The following is a 16,822-nucleotide window of genomic DNA, read 5'->3' as shown; positions in this document are numbered from 1 at the left end:
TGCTGAGTTAGCCCAAACAGGACAGGTCCTATCAAATGAACAACAAATTCAAACTGTCATTAGGTCTTTACCTAAAACTTGGAAACAATTTCGTCTTATCTTGACGCATGACGACAGTATCACAAACTTTGCACAGGTGCAAAAGAAATGTGAGCTTGAGGAACAAAGGCTTCTCTATTTAATGGCAAATTATTTTCCACCACTGATTATTCCACTGTATCTCGCAGAGTACACCATTAAAAGGAAAGGCCGAGATGTTGATCAGATTTTGGTTATGTCCAAGATGAATGAGAAGCTAAACAGTGCAATGACACGCTTAAGACAATATCACCACTTATAGAAGACACACACAAAGTAGACAGTTTATATCCATTAGTACAAAAGAAAATAAATGAAAATGCTGCCACAGCCACAAGACAATGATAAAACAAGAAAAAATAATTACCCAAGAAGTGGAGATATGGTGCCAACAATAGCTCCAACCCATCTGTTGGAGATATGGTGAGAAAGAAGAATCACCTTCATCTGTCATAGCTCTAATAGAAGACATCAAACAATTATTGAAGGGATTCAGGCATACAAGGATGATTTGGAACTATAGAGAAGCGAACTATGTTGCTGATACTTTTGCTCGATATGCGTCGACACAAGCTGCAAGTGATGATTGGATGACCAATCCAATTTCTCATCAATATAATATACCAGAAGTGATTCAACCCTTGTTAAATGAGTTCTTTTCGTTCTGGTGGTCTCATCCACCTGTTTTTGTATTAAGCTCTATAAGAGCGGATGTTCAAGGAATTTTTACTGAACGATTAATCAGTAAGTAAATAAAAAAAAAGTATCGTTTTATCAAAAAAAAAAAAAAAAAAGCTCCAACCCATGTATTTACTGGGTGTAATTGCTTCAGAGGAGTATATACGAATGCATAAAGTGCAAGGGTAGAAGCTCCGAGCCCTGCTGCCAAAATATTAGCCTGCAACAACCCTGTCATAAAACTTTACCATTAGTCCATAGATCAATTGCAAATTTGACATCCACAAAATGTTCAGTAGAAAGAAAATATAATAAATAAATCAATTGGACACCTTGCACGCCAATAATGTTGTTCTAGCAATCCCAATACCAGAAGCCCATATAGTTGCATGGAGCACACTAAGACGACCAGAAGGCAGCAGCCAATTCCTTGTTCTCTTCACTCTAGCATCATTGTTTTTCTCGAAAACCTAAATACATGTGACTGATTAAACTTGAATCGATGCACCTCATACATAAATATATTGAGGTGATGCTATTATTTACGAATTCATTCATATAAACTGAATAGAATTATACAACTCGGTATATACCAGAAATGGTGAAATAAAATAAACAAACACACGCATTCTGTTTTATTCTATTTGTTTGTAAGCATGGTTACAGAAACATTTAATTTAAATCGGAAACTTCATACTAAAAAAGAAACATAGACAGCAGGGAGGCAAAACCTCTATACGTGCCTTTGGTGGATGTCTAAAGAACATCAGACAAACAATTTAGAGCTGTATGCCCCAATGCCAAAAACTAACAATTCAATTAGGGTGCTGATCTTCACATATATTGGTCCATCTATGACCTCTGTGTAAGACTAAAGGAGTTAGGTTAGATATTTATCTCATTCTACATTTAAAAGCTGCCGAGGTGTGGGATTTCTTTCACTCATTCAACAAGTGGGGCAGGCCATCACAGAGCACGAAATAAATCTTATTTAGTAGGCTGGTTGAGTATCAGATGTCCCCCAAAGAACTTGGTTACTGGATCATCTACGAGCTGCAGCCATTAAAAGGCCATGAAGGCAGCTCCTTTTGGGAGTCCATGCATGATTGCCCATTGGTTTTCCAAAAGTAAGGTATTTTAATTATCCAAAAAGAAACACTATGAGCCTATCTCAGATGACATGCCTTCAGATACAGTGAAAAAGTTCAAGAAACTCGTCAATCTTTCATGCTACAATCGGCACATCATGACGCTATCTTTTTAGATATTCCTATCTTTTAAAATTGTACTAAGTACTTCGTCCAAAGCTTAATAACTTAAGAACATTCAGAAGGAAATTGTGCTTCCACTTCATCGAAGGCTGTAGACTACCAACACCTTCAACCGTGAAGTCCTAGCTCCAACAAAACATATCAACCTGCTATCATAGTCTACGGGATAGAACAGAAAAGGGAGTGTGCCTGATCAGGTTTCCTTATGTGAATATAGTAGCACAAAAACTTGATAGTGTAAATGAAGACTTATATAGAGTCTCAATTCCTCACTCCTATAGTCGACGTCCCAGACCAAATGTTATAAGGATTTTGGTAACATATTCCACAGATTTAATCAAGGAAAATTCCAGCACAACTTCATGTCCTTTATTTCTATTCAGTGCTAAGGAAAAGGGAAGAAAAACTCATCTCAGTGTCTGAATTCCAACAGGCAAGATATGGGTTCAGTACTTATAGAATTACTTCACCAAGGTAATCTTCTGTTTAAACTAGAAATTATTCTTATTAAAGTCCTAACAGAATAATATTCTTAGCGGTAATATTCACTACCCAGTTCTAACAAAATAATGATTACAAAATGACAATCGTCAGGGGTGTAAGTAGCAAGAACCTACTCGACCACACTTGAGCTCCCCCAAGACCCCAAGTTACAAGTTATAACCAATCGCTCATCTTACAAGCTCATCCTTAAAAATCTCAAAATTTACCTGAACATTGGACTAGCAAAGTAGACTTAATGTACGTTCCTTTTCAACCATATGGAAAAATACAACTACAGATATGAGCCCTTCTGGCACTGCTAATGATATCTGAAAAAAGGTTAAGTTAATGTCTCATTTTTACCAGCTTTGTCTTTCAATCTAATGGGATAGACGGCTAGCAACAATGTTGTACACAATTATAATTTCTCGCCCAAGACCCACCCATCACCATGCTATGATCATTTCCCTCAGTCCTCGCCATTCAATGCTTAATTACAAATTTTAGGTCTGGCAGTCTAGCTACCCTCTTCGAAGTTTTTAGTTAAGTAAGACATAGGCCTTACTGTTATACCCCCTGAGGTTCATGCTTCAAGCAGTGTGCTACTCAAGCGCCTATATTTAAGCGTTCATCTTTGAAAACATTACCTGGAAGTTGGAACTCCTCTGGATAATAATTTCTTCTCACCGTCAATAGGTTTGGCCTTATACTCCCTTCTCGAGCATTCTTTGAGGCTTTTCACGTATTTCTACCGATTGGTTCTTTTTATGAGAATTTCTCAAAACTTTCTTGGTTACTTGATCAATTTCCCATCTCCTTTTTACTCCGATTAGTAAATTAAAATTCCTTTAACAATACAAACATGAACACAATACAGCATAACAGGCACTCCCGGGTCAATCCATCTAATCCTTATCTTCTATGTCCTACCCTACAGAAAATATTATACAAATATCCATCTTATGCAAAATACCCCTGGGAACTAGGAAAATGAAATTATGCCCAAGAGCTATAATTTGGGTCAGCAAATTCCAAGAATATTAGAATCATAATTTCGCTTCCTAATATGTGGTTGGGAAATATGTCAAAAGTTAATTGGTGTAAATAGACACAGAAAACAAATTCATGCACTACGCCACAAGCATACACACAAATACATACATATAAAAGTGTTGGGGATTACACCAATACCAATCGGTTCCCCACTACACAGATAACTTGTATGAACACACTTCAACTCCAGATAAATCTCAAATATCATAAACTACCTATACTAACATGCCCAACTCGCTAAACAACTATTAACAATGATAATAATGTAAAGAAAAGCAAAACCACAACACAAAGATTTACCGTGGTTCGGCCATTGATGCCTACTTCCACAAGAGCCAGTTCTTAATAAAGTAGGAAGGAAGATTACAATCTCTCCTTACAGTCTCTCACCTTACTAGATCACTCTTATCTCTTTACAGGGTTGTATCTCTGTAAAGGTACTCTCTCTTTTGTTTTAGTCTGGATTCCAATCCTTCTGACTTGTTTTGTTAGGTTTTTCCAAAACCTTGATTTTGGCTTTTATCTCCAAAAACCAAATTCGCGGGTACTGTAGCAAAAGGCCCACGAAATTAGACTGAAAATGAAGCCGCCATGTGGAGCTGAAGTCGCTACTAAGACACCGGAAGTCGAAGCTGGTCGCCTCTATGAGCTGGTCGCCTCTATTCTATCGAACTCGAACCGCTCTCCGCTGGCCTTGGCGACTTGTCAAAGGTCGAATTAGCCCGTTTACGTCGGCTCAAATTTCTCTCCTCATGTGAGGGATAACTCCAACAAAAAGGAGGAAGAGAAGATAATTTGGGGGGCCACCTAGCTGCAACCATCTTGGCACCAGTGCAAGAAAATGATAACCTGAGACGAGCTTTAGATAGCTCCCAAAAGAATAATCCATATCTGGCCGAAATGCAACAAGTCTTGATTTCTAGATCGAGAACGTGATTTAGGAATATATCTAAACATTATAACATTATCATTTTATGTGGAAGACAAAAAAATTCGCCCCTTCCCCTCGCACGGATTTATGGGTTCAAAATATAAACAAACTTTCGAGTGTCGCAATTATATTTCGTGAACCCTTAGCAGAGATGGGTAACCAGGCTACCAGTAAAGATGAAATTGCCGTTTTGTACCATGAACTTTTTTTTTTTCGAATGATTTAGGCCTAAAGTGATAAAAACGTGAAAGCTCATAGTAAAAAAACAACAATCTTATCTAGCAGAGATAGAGTAGAAACATATTATCCGAGAATATATAAATGTCAAAGAGATGATATGGAAAAAAGATGGTCGGTTCTTGTTGTTGTGTATATACAGAATTATTTCAGTTGCAATACGAAATACATCAAAACTTAATACTTTTGTATATTTACAACGAGTTCAGAGACAATACAGACATGCCAACTTATGAATGCCTTAAATCTTCAACTCAGTGGGCATTGTAGCTTCCTTTTCAGCCAAGCTACCTTCACCATGATTTCCATGTACAACTTGTCTTCAATGAACCTGAAATAGGCATACCTCCAAGACTTCTTGAACAACAAAGCACAGCCTACTCCCAAGTACCCGAAGATGAACCCAGATGCCATGCCGATGTAAAATGCAGATAGTTCAGACTCATCTGTTCCATCTATCCCTTTTTGAGAGGGTTCATCGACTTTATCTCCTTGGCATTTGTTTTCAAGTATGTGTCCACATAGTTTACTGTTGCCGCTATAGATGGATGGGTCATCAAGTGTTTGGAGTTGGTTGCCTGATGGAATTCGTCCTGACAAGTTGTTGTATGATAAATTGAGATGATTTAGATCTGTTAACACTGAGAAACTTTGAGGAATCGTGCTTGACAAATCATTCTCAGAAAGATCAAGAGATTCCAATTTAGTCAAATTACCAATATTATCTGGTATGCTTCCTGTTAACTGGTTTCTCGATAAATTCAGACCAATTAGTCCAGAAAGGAGAGTTAGTTCTTTGGGGATCAATCCTTCCAAATTATTACTGGAGATATCTAAGTATATCAACATCGACACTAGTTCCTTAATGTATTCAAGCTCTCTTCCCTTCATCATTTCCACTAATACCTCATCATATTCTACATAGTCATAACCAATGATGCCATCTAAATGTTCTCCATGACCGAAAACCATGCCACTAAAATTTCCAAAACAAGGAGGGATGGTTCCCGATAAATCATTTTCTGCGAGATCCATAATTTGAAGATGATTTAAATAGCATAACTGTTGATGAATATTTCCTCTGAACCTATTTGACCTTAACCGTAAAACTTTTAATGCTGATAGGTCCTCTCCAATCCATATAGGAACATATCCAGACAACAAGTTCTCTCCAAGGTCAAGAAAACTCAACCTAGTGCTACTTTTCAAGGATAAGAGAATTTCTCCATGAAAGCTGTTATTCCTCAAGTGTAACGATTTTAGTGAATGAAGATGGCTCGTTGTGTACGGGATGATCCCAGATAGATTGTTGGATGCTAAATTGATTGCCTCCAATTTTTGTAGATCAGTCCAACATCGTGGCAACTATCCAGACAAATGGTTCCCAGATATCTCAAGAACAATCAAGGCCTTCATCTTACATATTGAGGTAGGAATGCTACCGGTAAGATGGTTGTCAGAAAGATGTAGACCTTGCAATAAAGGCATCATATCACCTATATTTTTTGGTATAGGGCCTGCTATTGAGTTGTTATAGAGATCCAATACAACTACGTTGGAAGGGAAGTGTGGTAAGGGACCTTCAAAGTTGTTGGAATTCAAAAATAAATATATTTTCTCAACACTGCTTGATGACGAAAAACTAGGCACTTGACCATGAATTTGATTCAATTTGGAGATCTAGAAAAGTGAGATTGGAAGTTTGGTTTCCAAACCAATCAGGAATGGAATCTGAGATGCTTGTGTTGGCAATATCTAATCCAATAAGTTCTGATTGTGTTCGAAGCCATGCTGGAAACTTTGGTCCTACTTTAGTAGATGTCATATAGAGATATTTCAGTTGAAAAGGAGGTACCCAGTGAGATCCTACTTCCATAACCAAAGAATTGAGCCCCAGCTGCAAGTAATCAAGCTTTGAGAGTTTAGTGAAGTGATCTTCAGTTATGCAGCCATTTAAGGAATTATAACCAAGAAATAGACTCCTTAACTCTGAAAGTTGTCCAATTGTTTCCGGAATACTCCCATTCAATTGGTTTTCACCGAGATCTAATTCTCTCAATGACGACAAGCTCCAAAGAGAGTTAGGAATTGGACCAGAAAAAGAATTACCTGATAGATCCAAATACTTCAAATTCTTCAGTTGGCCAGACCAATCAGGTCCTATGACTTGAGAAGAATTTCCAAGAAAAATTGGAATTGACCCAGTGAAGTGATTACTTGCAAGATTGAGATGGACAAGCCGATGGAAGTTACCCAACCAAGAAGGTATGGGAGCAACGAAATGATTGCCAGAAAGATCAAGTGATTCCAAAGAAGTTGTGTTATGGAGAGGATTTGGGATTTGCCCTTCGAAAGAATTGGAGCTAAGATCAAGGACACTAAGATATGTCAAATTAAAATGAAAAGAGGTTGGGGAAATTCTAGCAAGTCGACATTCAGACAAATATAACTCTGACAGGGAAGGAAGTCCATTAATGTTGTGATGCCAATCTGATGCTTGGCTAAGGTTAATAGAGTTCATACCAAGGTATTGAAGAGAATATAGATGAGATATCCAGTGCAAACTGTCTACCGACAATTCAACATGTGAATACCGTATATCTTCGTAGTTAGAGCTGAGATCGAGAGAGTGCAATTTTGAGATATTACCAGAGCATGCGGGACTTTACCATTGAACCACGCCGAAGAGAGATTAAGATATCTCAGTTCATGGAAGGATCCTAAGAATTCCGGGATCCTGCTTCTTGAGAAATTGTTCCAACTTAAGTCCAAGTACTTCAAATATTTCAACCGCAGCAACCAAGAGTTTAGCTCTTTTCCCTTTAAGCATGCCTTGCTATAAGTTGCGTCATAGCCTGTATGTTGATCATAGTGGTCACCGTCGAACGGATGTGGATTACGTAGGTCAATCTTAGTAACATGTTTAGTGCTAATGTCGCACCCATCTGCAACATTCTTCACCAATCCAAGAAGAAAGCCTATTTGAGGGATCAGAAAGAGAATGTTTGAATTCTAAAAGTGCGCTTCTTTCACTGTCTATGCATCACCGGCTAGAATTTTCCATGCACAGAGTGAATTTGACAGTTATAGTGCATAAGAGTACTAGCACAAACTGAAAACTGAGTCCCCCAACAGGCTCCATAAGAAACTCAAATCAAGTATCACCTATGAAGAGGAATTTTATTCAAATCACAAGTTAGAGTGGGTACTTATATATACAAAGTCGTATGGTTGGCTCTTCGACTCACGAAGAAGAAAGAACTAATGGACTTGCATTGAAGTCTTTGGTCCTTTCCCCTGAGCTAAAGGGTATCTTGAAGTCAAGTCAATCGTCAATCTCGGCATTTACACTTCTCTACAAAGGTCTATTAAATCATTACTTTTCCTGGATTGCAATCATTTTAAAGAGGATTGTTACGGCCTATTTGTTTTTTTGGTTTAAGTTATAGACTCTCTTATAAGTGGGTCTTATAAACTGGTTTGTTTTTTATTTTAAGTTCCTCTTATAAACACTTGTAGAAAAAGAAAAAATAAACATACAACATCTTATAGATGGTTATTTGACAAATATAATTCTGCTTTACATACCATTACACAGCACCAATTCACGTCTAATTTCATAACCACTTAAATGATAATGCATTGTCATATACATAACTAATTAAATATCACATTACAACATAATAAAAAAAGTAGATTTCATAACCACTTAAATGATAATGCATTGTCATATGCATAACTAATTAAATATCACATTACAACATAATAAAAAAAGTAGACCGAGTATGTTTTAAGACATCCCCACCAAGTTAAACTCCCATGCTAGCCAATCCCGTGAGAAAAATCTTCTTATCCTCCATATCTTCCAATTCAACTAAGGCTTTCCTAAACTCCTTATTTGCAGCAAGTTTCACCATTGCACCCATATACATATCCATAGTCATCTGCTCATTTTATTTTAGATAATTCAGAATACCCATGCATATAGACATAGAATAGGACTCCATGTTCTTCTTCACTTCAATCCTTTCAAACTCCATATGTGTCACTAGATTCTTCACCACACCAATTAACTCTTGCACACCATCAGATTCCTCTTCATCAACTACCTTCTTCCTCTTCTTTTTTGAACCATCACTAGCAACACTGCTAGTTCCACCTTGTTCAAAGTGGGGGGTGCTAGGTTGTGCGCTAACAGAGGAGTATTGATGTGTAATGTTATCCCAATAGGAATCAGTTACCTCCACATCCGGACCTGAATTGGAATGGTATCATCATTCACCATATTTGAATCATCATCATCAATCACCATGTGATCATCCGCAACCCAACCTCCCCAAGAGCATAAGCAAAGATCCCCGTCGCGCCAAAGTGCCCTCAAACAACTTGTACAACTCTTCTGCATTACTCAGAGGCTTCTTCTTATAGATTATTGCAGTCGGGTTCCTCTATATTAATTTGGACCAAACAAAATAATTCAATAACATAATTAACACAAAAATAAAAATAAATTTGAATTACTACAAAACAAATTATGCAATATAATGGCACTTGCCTGAAGAACATCAGCCCAAACTTCTTCTGGCCAATTAATACTCCCAAGTGCAAAATTGATTCCTCCACCACTCTTGCCAACACAATTCCTCCAAGCCACATACTTCTTTTTCTGCGCATCCCACCTATTTTTGAAAGCCTTTTGCTCAAGGTTTAACTTAAACTTATCATTCAAGATATCCTTTACGCGTTTCCAGCTAATAGGTTTTAGGGATGAACCTTGGTAACCTTCTTTCGTAACTTCTTCCACACACAAGTCTAGGAAAGCTTGAGCTAATCCAGGGACATTGGTAAATACATGGTGAACCTTGGCCGCGCTACTCTCAGTACTACCCTCAGTATTGCCCTCAGTTGCATTGTCGACATTATTAGCCATGATATATATGTTCTAATGTAAACAAGCAAGTACCTATAAAAACAAAAAACAAAAATAGTTCATTATAGATTATTTCAGCACTTAGAAAATCTAAATAACAATGCATAAACGAAATAACTGCTTATTTATAAAAATCTTGAGTCACATTAAACAGTCAGTTCAGAAAAAAAGAGTTTGATATGGCATTATATAGTGCCCTGCTTATTTGCATTTGTTATTTTATGATTTATTTTGGTGCACTCATGTCACAGACAAGTTGAGACTGTACATTCGTCGCTAGAACCTACAGTTGAAAGGCGTAGCACTCAGTCCACTTAAACTCGTAGAATATGTTTACAAGAAAACCAACAAACGTGCAGAGATTGAGTCCACTAATCAGCACTTATAGATTATCTCAGCATGTTCTCCAGCCATAAACCAAACTAATCACATTTCAATAAGAGTGTTCCCAAAACTAGTCACAACCAATAAGAGTGTTCGACTCAAATGCCTATTATTCAGTAGTAACACCAACACCATACATCCAGAGGATACAATTACACCTCCACAAGAATGCAATTCGCTTGCTTAGATATTAAACAACTGATTGTACAAGAACTCAAATGTTAAACTCACCTAGAACTTTAGATTCTTCAAGAACTACAACAATATTCAGAGTCACAAAGAACATGGACCACTAATTGAGAAGGCAACCCAACAGAAGAACAATAAGATGAGAGAAACCATATCAATTGAGAAACCACTGGGAAAGATTTTGACCGACTACCAAGATCCTACAAAACCTTATAAAACCACAACTCAGGAAAAAAAAAAAAAAAAGACGTTCTAAATGAAAAGTCATTTCAATTATCAGAAAAAAGTAAACCAAACTCTGATAGCACTGTAGTATCTTCTCCTGCTGTTGCAGACCTCCATGACATGGGTGATTCATCATTTGAAGTGGGTAAGGAGAACATAGGCCCGAACAAACAAGTTAATGATGCTTTGTGTGGAGCAATTAGAGAGGTGGTGGAAAAGATGCACCCAGAAAACCACGGTAGTACCACATTCTCTATAGAACATAATTCTAGTGATTGGTCAGAGAAGAGCTCCGTGACCATTAGACCCATGTCGCGAATTGAAAGAGCAAAACTGGAAACAATGAAAGCATTTTCATTTCAAGATGGAAATGCAAGGAGCGAAGTCCGAAAAGCGACCTTGATAAAATTCTAGTCAAACTTGTTCACAGGGTGGAGAAAGAGAAAAAGCAATCATTAGCTTTAGGAATGGGCTATGGAAATCTGAGCAACAAACTGAGACATGAGTATACTAATAATGGCTCACATTGTGATAGTTTGGACAAAGTCCTGGTAAAGCATGTCTCCAGACTTGAGAAGGAAAAAATGGAACATAGTTCGAAGGAAGAAGTGAAGGAAGTGAGTTCATAAAAGTCATTTCAATTATCAGAAGAAAAAAACCTCGATTCACAACTACATGAAAACACAAGCAAAACTGCTGAAGCACATTGTCCAGTGACTCCCTAATACTAGTATAAATCAATAGAACCAACAAGTGTACTTCTTTTGGACATGCTATTTTACAAGTCACTACTCACAAATTCCTCACTAAGATGAAAGAAAGAAAGGCAGTAGCAGTTGGATCGACATACCAGCACAGCAACGGTTGGATCGATAGCAGCAGCAGTAGCAAAGTGCGAGTGCGAGTGGAGCAGCAGCAGCAGCAGCAGTAGCAATTGAAGAAAATGGAGGCAAAGAAATGAGAAAGAGAAGGCAGAAGAGAGAACGAGGGTTTAGGGGTAGTGTGCTTGGGGCATTTATGTCTTTTTCCAGCTTACAAGACTTACATAATTGTAGTAGATCCAATTTTGGTACTTATAGAAATCATGCCTCTTATAAGACATTTCTAGTAGAATGCCTCTTATAAGAAGCAAAAAACAAACCAAAAAAATATCCAAAATCACTGGTCCACATCTTATAAGAGGTTATAAGACATCAATGTCTTATAAGAGGCAAAAACAAATGGCCCCTTAGCGTCCTGCCCATTCCATCCTTCCCCTCTAACAGACACAAAAAATGACTTGTTAACCTTTTTTCTGAGTTTTCTCACACAATCTGAAAATATCCCAAAAACCAACTTTAAACTTCACTGACTTCTCCTCCACACCTTTAGAAACATAACCTCATCTTTCTCATTGAAATTATAAACTTTATTTTGCTCACCAGTCACTACAAAATTAATATCAAGAATCAAATTCAACACACTATTTTTTTTGGCAACCAAACCTCAATCTTCCATCACAAAATTAAATTTTGGTGTTGAAGAGGACCAAAATTAGTTTGGGATTAAATATTCTAGCATAGAAAATTGTTTAGTGAACATTGAAGTAGATTTTGTTGACATTGATAAAGGATACTATCATTGGAAAAGAAGAAAACACTGTTAAAAATGGGGCAAACCAATCTAATCTCAAAAGGCAATAGCCTTGATGTTCATAAATAAGCAAATAGTGCAAAGTAATTAAGGATGGTTGGACGAATTAAACCTCTCAATTTCTAAGTTTTCTCATTAGGTGAAATAGGGGTGGAAGCTGAAAAGTGGGAAGAGAAGGTTGGAGAAGAAGACTAGTGAAAGTTTGTTTTATTCCCTTTGTCTTTACCAAATTTACCTTGGCACTTTGGAAGTGGTTTTAGTTACTTAAAAAACCAACATTTTGGTCTAAATTCATTCCAATGTTCAGTTTTTTCTTTTTGGTATTTAGCTGGGTAGGACGCTAGCATTTCTCCACTTTAAAATGGAGAATTATCTTTGGTCGTTCTTTCGCACCTGATTTTCTTTCACTTTTGATTTATATAGACTTCTCTACCGTGGTTTTTGGAGAGATGTGTTAGTTCGCAGTATGGATCCGCGTCTGGGAGACACGGTCCCGGGTCAAGACCTTCTTAGGTTTAGGTGGCTTCGGTCCTTTAAGTCTTTATATTGTTAATTGGGTTGAGCAGTCCAATCAATACTAATCAATATCACAATCTCTACACTATATGATAGTCGGATTTTTAGGAGAAAAATTTCTCAACCGAACCGTGCATTTGTAATCTCTTTATTTTATGATTTTAGAACCACTTCCCTTAATTATTCTAATCAGCTCCCTCATTTTTAAACAATTTACCAAAAACTCTCTCACTTTATTGAAATTAGAATTAGTTTTATATTATTTAAAATAATTTAGAAAATCTCATTCACGTCACTCAAATTATATTCAACCCCTCCTAATGTTTTTATATTATTTTTTACATTATAACTAGAATTCAAAAAATCATACTATCAAAGAGATGTTAGAGCGACAAATTTAAAGATTTGAAAAAACACCGATGCGTAGCTTCCAATTGACTTTATTAGCCTTGACTAAGCAAGCCCAATCAATACTAATCAATATCCCAATTTAATGTGTATTGTTTTCATATTGATTTTATTAACTTTGACTAAATATAGAACCCAAATTGGTTGTTTCTGGTATAAGAGTATTGAAGAGTTAAGCATTCCAAACAATACCAATCAATAATATCCCAGTTTAAATATCGCCAAAACACATTGGTTTTTAGAGAAACGTGTTACAAGTATATATTATTTTGAAGCCACATTTGAAGGAAATTAGTAGAAATTATTACAACACTAAGAATTCCATTACTTTTTTTCAAGAAAAAATTATGACTCCTTTTATACCCCCTTGAACAAAGAGCAATTTATGTACAGAAGATAGACTATTTACAAATACCTAGAGAGAGTATCAAGTAAACAACTATTTCTAGTGCAATAGGTTGTAGTAGTTGCACCAACTAACAAAAGCAGCAGCAAGAACAAATTAATAAGCGAATCATGGAAAATAAACTATTCAGTAATAGCTAGAGACAACAACAAGTAAACAACTACGAATAGTGAAATAGGTTACAAGAGTTGCGGTAGCACAACAACAGAAGCAGCAGTAAGAACAAACTAATAAGTGATCCAAGGGGAAGGGCGTATGAGTAGGTATAATAGCACCAACGGTGGAAGTAACAAGAATGAACTGCATATAGAGAAATGATAATCACTCATCAGTATTAATCCCTGTTTTGAGGGTAGTTTTAACTAAAATCTATCCCATTCCTAACACTCTGAAATATGTAGAAATTGTAACTACAAGAATTACACCCTATGAAACTACTAGTCTCTCTCTTTCTTACCTCCTCTCGTCTTTTTCTTTTTCTCTCTTCTTTTTATCTCTTTTGTTCTTATATTTTTCTCTTTCTAACCGCTCTCTCTCGTTCGTCCATCCACCCTGATCCTACGTACATCAGCTTGCCACCTGTCCCACAACATACACCGCAGTTCTCGACAGTTAGGGCTCCGCGGCTCCTATCCGATGCACCCTGTAGTATCTTCATTACTCTGACTACTGCCCACTCACCACCCCTGCCATTCCCCGCAGTTCTCGGTAGATATGGTGCCGCGGCTCAGATCCGCTGCACCCGGTCTTCTCATCACTATTCTGTATACGGACCCTTTGCCACCCACGATGTTATATGTCACGAATTTGACCCCTACAGATGCCCTCTCTCGGTCCTATTGGTAGTCCGCGGACAACCGATGGGGCCGAGACCTAACGATCTCACAGCCTGGTATATCTCCATTATTTTAAGATGTTCCATCTGTTGCATGACATTTGTTCCATCATTACTGTCGCGTGAGAACGGCGCATGCACCGCACAAAATCTGACCTCTCGATTCTCGAGACCCACGTGTCCCATTTCCCCTGGTCCCTCTTTCTGCAATTACGCTTTTGCCCCTGTCTTTTCAAATCCCGCCCAAACCCTTCATTTTCCTCAACACCCATAAACCCCCAATTCTTCCTCTTCCCCAACTCTTCAACTTCTACCCGCCGTTCCTCTTTCTCAAGGCTCCCTCCTACTCTGTTTGCGTCCGTTTTGGTCCTTCCACCACCTTGGCTGCTGTTGCATCTCAGGTTTGTCTTCCACCTTCTCACTCCCCTTCGTTTATTGCTATACTCCAATTTCAATACTATTTTTCCATTCTTTTCTCTCTCATAACTTGTGTTCTTCCCCCATTCTTCACCTGTCCCCTCTTAGTGTCCATTGCGACATGTCGGGATCTGAATCGGCGGATTCCTCTGCCGCCAGATCCGATGGATCCGGTGCTTCTTCATCCAGATCTAGTAACTCTACTGCGGACAGGTCGGACTCTCCGACATCTCGCTCTTCCAGCCCAGCCGTTATACCCTCTACCTCTGGGAGGAAGGCTTCTCTTCCTTCCCCTCCATCATACTACCGCCGCCCTAATTTAGAAGCAGTTAAAACTGCCTATGGCATCCCTGATGACGTGTTGCTAGAGCACGTGACTGGTGTTACACATTTTCCACACTTGGAAGCACCGCGGCCAGGATGTCTTGTCGCGACCGCGGATAGCGCTGCCGAATTAAGGCCCCTTAAATCTTCTCGATATCGAGGTATGCAACCATTTTAATATTCCGCCTTGTCAAGGCATATGCAACTTTTGGCTCGTGATGTACGCTAGCTAACCATTACAACGAAACCCACACCCCTAAAATCCAACTCCGCGACATAATCGCCCATTTTTATTTGAAAAAGAGCACTAAATTCGGAAGCGTAGGGTACCACTCCTTTTGTACACGTCCGCGGAAGAAGTCTTTTGTTCTCCGCCTTACAACTTCAGACAAGGTGTGGCACCATTATCCCTTGTATGTGTCTGGAAGTTTTATTTCCACGGACCTCCCTTCAGAAGTTTCTCTAAAGCATCTCAATTTCCTTACAAGTGGTAAGTAAAATACTTTGGTCCCCTGATCTCTTGCATATCCTTCTTTCTAATGTGTCTTCTTTCTGTGGCCCAGGTTGGAAACCAGACTCTCGTTTTCAATTCTACGCCGGCATCTCCTCTGCAATTTTTCAAGAACTCCGGAATCTAGGGAGTAGCCAGTGCGATGTTCTCGGCATAGACCCCGACAAAGGCAACCCCTCTCTTAAAGATATAGGGAAATATCAAGGTCCCCTCTACCGCTTGCCGCCACCCAAAGAGCGCAAACCCAAATCCTCTCCTTTTGCCAAAAGAAGACGCCCAACTCACCGATCCTTCGACTATACAACCAAGATCTCCCACTCCAAGGCCGCCGCTCAATCCCGCCCTACCCTATCAGATACCGCCCCTTTTCCTACTCTGCGTTAGCGGATTGGGAAGACGATTTTACCCATCCCTCTGCCTCTACTCCTGCCGCGGACATGGCCTCTAGCAAACTCAAACTCTGGGACAGCGACTCCGAAAGTGATGAGCCTACTGAAGCCGTGGCCAAGAGCCCCCTAGCCAAAAAAGCCCGGACTGCTCCTCCGCCTCCATCAGAGCCATCAACCCAAATACCGTGGCCCCCAGTTACATCCCACCGCCCTGGCAAAGAACATTCTTCGGCAGTCCCTCCCTCATCCGGTGCTGTGGAGATATGGCACCCGCGATTTAAGGCTCGAGACCGCGATGTAAATATACGCGACTCCGCCCTTGACAACCCCGCGGTCGCTGCTTCTCTGTTTTTTAGCTCTCATCTCCCCCGAGACCAAGTATACGGCGACTCAGGCTCCTTCTCCTCTCACCGAACATCCATTTATACTGGCTGGGAAAAGGTTTTTTTTTTTCCTTCCTTCTAACGAATACCTCCACAGCTGAGTCTGGACATTGGCTATGTGGTGCGTGGGCTGACCAACACTTTGGACTCTCTGGAAGTCGCAAAACAAGAGATCAATGGCCCCAACGGGTGGAAAGCCAAGCATGCCCAGTTGGAGAAGGACCGCGATGATCTTCGGATTGTTGCCATGAAGGCCCAAAAAGCTCTCCAACAAGCAGAGGACAAGCACCGCGACTACGTCGCTGGGGTCACCTCCAAAATGGAGAGCCAAAGGGAGATGGAGAAGCTTGCTACTCAGGCCGCGGTGGACAAAGCTATGAAGGATGCGGCTGATCGATTCCGAGTCCTAGCTGAGAGGAAAATTGCTCGTGAATTGAAGAGCCAACTCAAAGAGCTTGCTGCAGCTGGACGTCTGCTTCTCGTTCCGACTCCAAACCCAGTCGCTGATGCTCAAAATGCTGATGTTCAAAATGCCTCACCCT

General features: G+C 39.2%; 1 protein-coding gene and 1 long non-coding RNA gene across 2 annotated transcripts; both read right to left on the bottom strand.

Moving 5' to 3' along the window:
• Positions 1-652: 652 nt before the first annotated feature.
• LOC147494684 (uncharacterized) lies at positions 653-3,438 on the bottom strand. The gene is made up of 3 exons (XR_015200139.1): positions 3,158-3,438; positions 1,089-1,226; positions 653-987 (listed from the first exon to the last, which is right to left on the bottom strand). It is a non-coding gene; the product is annotated as an uncharacterized LOC147494684 (long non-coding RNA).
• Positions 3,439-4,851: 1,413 nt separating this feature from the next.
• Positions 4,852-9,043, bottom strand: LOC147494683 (receptor-like protein EIX1). Its single transcript, XM_086568211.1, is given in 6 exon segments — positions 4,852-6,360; positions 6,395-7,380; positions 7,383-7,743; positions 8,559-8,675; positions 8,793-8,922; positions 8,973-9,043. Coding segments are annotated over 6 exon segments (3,045 nt in total). The 3' UTR covers positions 4,852-4,980.
• Between the last annotated feature and the right edge of the window lie 7,779 nt (positions 9,044-16,822).

This window comes from Coptis chinensis, chromosome 6 (genome assembly GCF_015680905.1).
Source record: "Coptis chinensis isolate HL-2020 chromosome 6, ASM1568090v1, whole genome shotgun sequence".
NCBI classification, from domain to species: Eukaryota; Viridiplantae; Streptophyta; class Magnoliopsida; order Ranunculales; family Ranunculaceae; genus Coptis; species Coptis chinensis.
This window is presented reverse-complemented; position numbering and strand designations above follow the sequence as displayed.